The sequence below is a fragment of the Penaeus chinensis genome, chromosome 20 (assembly GCF_019202785.1).
Source record: "Penaeus chinensis breed Huanghai No. 1 chromosome 20, ASM1920278v2, whole genome shotgun sequence".
In the NCBI taxonomy this organism is placed as follows: Eukaryota; Metazoa; Arthropoda; class Malacostraca; order Decapoda; family Penaeidae; genus Penaeus; species Penaeus chinensis.
This window is the reverse complement of record NC_061838.1, coordinates 627,835-632,834: the sequence shown is the minus strand read 5'-3', so window position 1 is coordinate 632,834 and position 5,000 is coordinate 627,835. Positions and strand designations below refer to the sequence as shown.

Sequence of the window (5,000 nt, the reverse complement as noted above, 5' to 3'; positions counted from 1 at the left end):
TATAATAAAAAATATATATTATATATATATAAAAATTTATAGACACAACAACACACACACACACATATAATATATGAAATGATATATATTTTTATATAGTATTATAATATATAAAATTTTATAATATATATATATATTTATATATATAATTTATGAAAAACAAATATTTTTAAAAATTTTATAATATACATAATGATAAATTTGTATTTATTTAATTATATAATTACATACAAATCTGAAAAATAAATAAGTATATAAATGAATAAATGAAAAAATAAATGAATAAAGAAATACACACCATCACACACAAATATTATATATACATTATATATAATATATTATATATATTATAAATATGTATAACCCCCCCCCCCCCCCCCCCCCAAACCACAAAACACCCCATATAAAATATATTTTATTTAAAAATATATAAAATTATTTTTTATATTTACATAATACTTTTATATTTTATAATATTATATATATATTTATATACTATTTATTTATATATATATATATATATATTTTTTATTAATATATATAGGGTTTAAACACACAAAACAACTCATATTATATATTATATATTTATATATATTTTATATTTTTATATGAGTGTTTGGGGTGTGTGTTTATACTATATATATTATATATATATATATTATGTAAATATATATATTTTATATATATTTATATGTGTGTGTGTGTGTGTGTTGTGTGTGTGTGTGTTGTGTGTGTGTGTGTTTGTTGTTTTATATATATATTTTATTTATAAATATATATATATATATTTTTTATTATATATTTTATGTGTGTGGGGGTTTTTTTTGTTTTTTTTGTGTGTTAATATTTTATTTTATATATTATTATATTTATATATTACAAAAAAAATTTTTTTTATTACATTTTTTCATATATATAATGTAATATTTTTACATATATATTTTTAAATATATATATATATTTTTTAAATTTACATATATCTACATATATATTTATATATAAACACTATATATATACTAATGGTAATGGATTAATAACATGAAAAAACGGCGACATCCCATCCAGGCGTACACACTCCGCCCTTCACCCCTGACCTACAGCCAACCTTCCTCGCGGCAAGAAGGCTCAGCGTAATTGTAGGACACGGGGCCCATTCTTCATCCTGATTTCTGTAGGCTTAGGAGGTGGGGCTGGAGGAGGGATGGATAGGGATGGAAGTGGGAGTGAGAGAGGGAGAGGGAGAGAGAGAGGGAGAGGAGAGGGAGAGGGAGAGAGGAGAGGGATGAGAGATAGAGAGAGAGAGGGAGGGAGAGGAGAGGCCGGAAAAGGGGGGAGAAGAGATGGAGAGAGAGAGAGAGAGAGGAGATACGAGAGTGGGAGAAGAGAGAGAGAAAAGAGAGAGAGGAGAGAGAGGAGTAGGTTGAGAAGGGGAGGAAGGGGAGAGGGGAGAGGGGAGGAAAAGAAAGATGAGAGAGTGAAGAGAGGAGAGATAGAGGAGAGAGGAGAGGAGAGGGGGAAAGGAGGGGGAAGGGGAAAAGATGAGAGAGAGAGAGCAGAGAGGGGAGAGGAGAAAAGAGGAGAATTGAGAGAGAGAGGGGAGAAGAGGGAGAGAGAGGGAGAGGAGAGAGAGAGGAAGAGAGAGAGAGGATAGAGAGAGAGAGAGGAGAGGAGAGGCGAAAGGGAAGGAGGGGAGAAGAGATGAGGGGAGAGAGAGAGAGAGAGAGAGAGATGAATGAGATGGAGACAGTAAGAAAGGGGGATGAAGGTCAGAGCCAGAGAAAGAGGGAAAGACGTTGCAAGACGGAGAGAGCGAAACAAACACACAGAAACCACAGACTTAATAAAGACAGAGACAGGCAGACATAAAGACAGACCGGAGAGAAAGTGTGGCCATCAGAAGCAACACCACAACACACCTGAATCGCGGTAGTTGTAGACGGTGCAGTTAATCGATTTCTCTTCAGTATTGGGCAATCCGCCGATTCTGTACCAACGCCGAGCCGGAAATAAAGGGAAAATTGGGTTTAAATAAAAGGGTTTTATAATGGGGCGCTAGATTTAAGTTATATTGGGGCAGCTTGATTTAAGTAATATGGAGCCAGCTTGTTTTAAAATTTTAATAATGGAGCCAGCTAGATTTAAGATAATTATTGGACCCAAAGCTGATTTAAGATAAATAATAGCCAGCTAAAATTTAAAATATTAATTGAGCCGGGCTTGTTTTAAAGATAATAATGGAGCCAGCTTGATTTAAGATAATAATGGAGCCAGCTAGATTTAAGATAATAATATTAAGGGAGCCAGCTAGATTTAAGATAATAATGGAGCCAGCTAGATTTAAGATAATAATGGAGCCAGCTAGATTTAAGATAATAATGGAGCCAGCTTGATTTAAGATAATAATGGGCAGCAAAGTTTTAAAGATATATGAAGCCAGTTTAGATTTAAGTAATATGGAGCACCCTAGTTTTAAGATTATAATGGGAGCCAGTAGATTAAAATAATAATGGAGCCATTTGTTTTTAGAAAATAATGGCCAGCGGATTTAAGTTTAAATTTGGAGCCAGCTAGATTTAAGTTTTAAATGGGCAGCTAGATTTAGTTTAATAATGGAGCCAGCTAGATTTAAGATAATAATGGAGCCAGCTGATTTAAGATAAAAGGAGCCGGGCTAGATTTAAGATAATAATGGAGCCGTAGCTTTTAAAATAATAATGGAGCCAGCTAGATTTAAGATAATAATGGAGCCAGCTTGATTTAAGATAATAATGGAGCCAGCTTGATTTAAGATAATAATGGGGCCAGCTAGATTTAAGATAATAATGGGCCAGCTTTTTGTTTTTTAAGATAAAAATAGCAGTTCATTTAGTTATAATGGAGCCAGCTTGATTTAAGATAATAATGGAGCCAGCTAGATTTAAAATAATAAGGGAGCCAGCTTGATTTAAGATAATAATGGAGCCAGCTAGATTTAAGATAATAATGGAGCCAGCTAGATTTAAGATAATAATGGAGCCAGCTAGATTTAAGATAATGGAGCCAGCTAGATTTAAGATAATAATGGAGCCAGCTAGATTTAAGATAATAATGGAGCCAGCTTTTTTTAAGAATAAGGGGAGCCAGTAGATTTAAGATAATAATGGACCCAGTGATTTAAGAAAATAATGGAGCCAGTTGATTAAGTTAATAATGGAGCCAGCTAGATTTAAGATAAAATGGACCCAGCTAGATTTAAATAATAATGGAGCAGCTGTTTAAAAAAAAAATGGACCCAGCTAGATTTAAGATAATAATGGAGAGTAATTTTAAGATAATTTTTGGAGCCACCCTTGATTTAAGTAAAAATGAGCCAGCTGATTTAAAAAAATAATTGGGCCAGTTGTTTTAAAGATAATAATGGAGCCAGCAAGATTTAAAATATAATTGGGCAGCTTGATTAAGGTAAAATGGAGCAGCTAGATTTAAAATAATAATTGGGCCAGCTTGATTTAAGATAATAATGGAGCCAGCTAGATTTAGGATAATAATGGGACCAGCTAGTTTTAAGATAACGTGACCAGCTAGATTTAAGATAATAATGGGGTCAGCTAGTTTAAAGATAATATTGAGACCAGGTTTAAGATTATAATGGGATGGATGGATGGATGGTTGGTTAGTTGGTTGGGTTGATGGAGACAAATAAGTAGATAGAGAGAGAGAGAAAATTGACAGAGAGAAGGGGGAGGGAAAGGGTGAGAGATAGATAGATAGACAGATAGATAGATAGACAGATAGATAGGGTAGAGAGAGATAGAGATAGATAGATAGATAGATAGATTAGAGATTAGAGAGTTTGGGGAGAGACGAGAGAGAGAAAAGAGAGAAAAAAGAAGAGAGGAAGCAGCAATGACATAGAAAAAAATAAAGAACGAATGACAAAAACAAAAAACAAATAAAACTACTATAAACATATACCCACATGTGTTGATACTAAGAGACACAAATTCTTAGAGAACGAAACTCGCGCAAGTTCTTTTAAAATTATGAATGAAAAGCAATTTGGTTGGAAATACCACGATGAACTCGGAGAGGCCAGAAGGGTGAAAATCCCCTGCGATAGGTTGCTCTAGGCTAGAAGTTGAACAGGAAAACCGGATGATAATTTTTTTTTATCTCTATCTCCCTCTCCCTCTCAGTAAAGGTCGTTTTGTATATGTGGTTTTAAATCATTTTAGAGAAACGAAGAAGAAAACCAATCTTTTATTTATTTATTTATATCTATTCGTTGTCTGTCTTCTGGATACACTTCTGTACCTGTCTGTATGTCTATTTCTTATTTTATTTATCTATTTTGCATTCTTAGTGCCTCTTAAACTTCTGTAGCTATCTCTTTTCCCGTTACCTTTCTATACCTGTTCGTATGTCTGTTATCTCAATGCCCTTCTTTGTATATAAATCAATCTTTCCATATCTCTGTATGCATGTCATCTCTCTGTACCTGTATGTACGTCTTTTGCCATTTTTTTGTACCCAGACTGGAAGCCTGTTAACCTTCTGTACCATTTACCTTTCTATATCCCTGATATCTTCCGGTATTTATCTGTATGTCAGTAATTCTCTGTAGCTTGCTATAACTGTCATTTCTCTGTGCCTGTCAGTCGTTCGCCCTTGTCTGCATAGCATATCTGTTACCTTTCTCTATTTTCTCTTTTCTGTATCTCATTTGTTTTTTTTACTGTCTGTATGCCGACATCTTTTCTCATAATGTAAGCTTGGTTAATATTATTTTTTATTGTAGATTAGAGAGAGACGAGCCGCTGAAGGAGAGAGAGAGAGAGTAGAGGAGTGAGTGGACGACGAGAGAGAGAGAGGGAGAGAGATGAGAGACGAATGGAGTTAGAGTATCTGAGAAGGAGATTCTGAGAGAGATGAGGTGAGAGAGGAGACAGAGATAGACGAGAGAGAGAGGAGAGAGAGATAGATGAGAAGTAGAGGACTTGTGTATTTGGAGAGAAGTTGAG

The 5,000-nt window shown here is 34.0% G+C and overlaps 1 protein-coding gene across 1 annotated transcript in view; it reads right to left on the bottom strand.

Annotated features, from left to right (window-relative positions):
* Nucleotides 1-5,000, bottom strand: part of LOC125035772 — a 12,526-nt gene that overhangs the window by 4,959 nt on the left and 2,567 nt on the right. Inside the window, exon 3 of the mRNA XM_047627985.1 lies at nt 1,917-2,052. Within this exon, the coding sequence (XP_047483941.1) occupies nt 1,917-2,052 (136 nt within the window). The remainder of the gene's footprint in view (nt 1-1,916; nt 2,053-5,000) is intronic.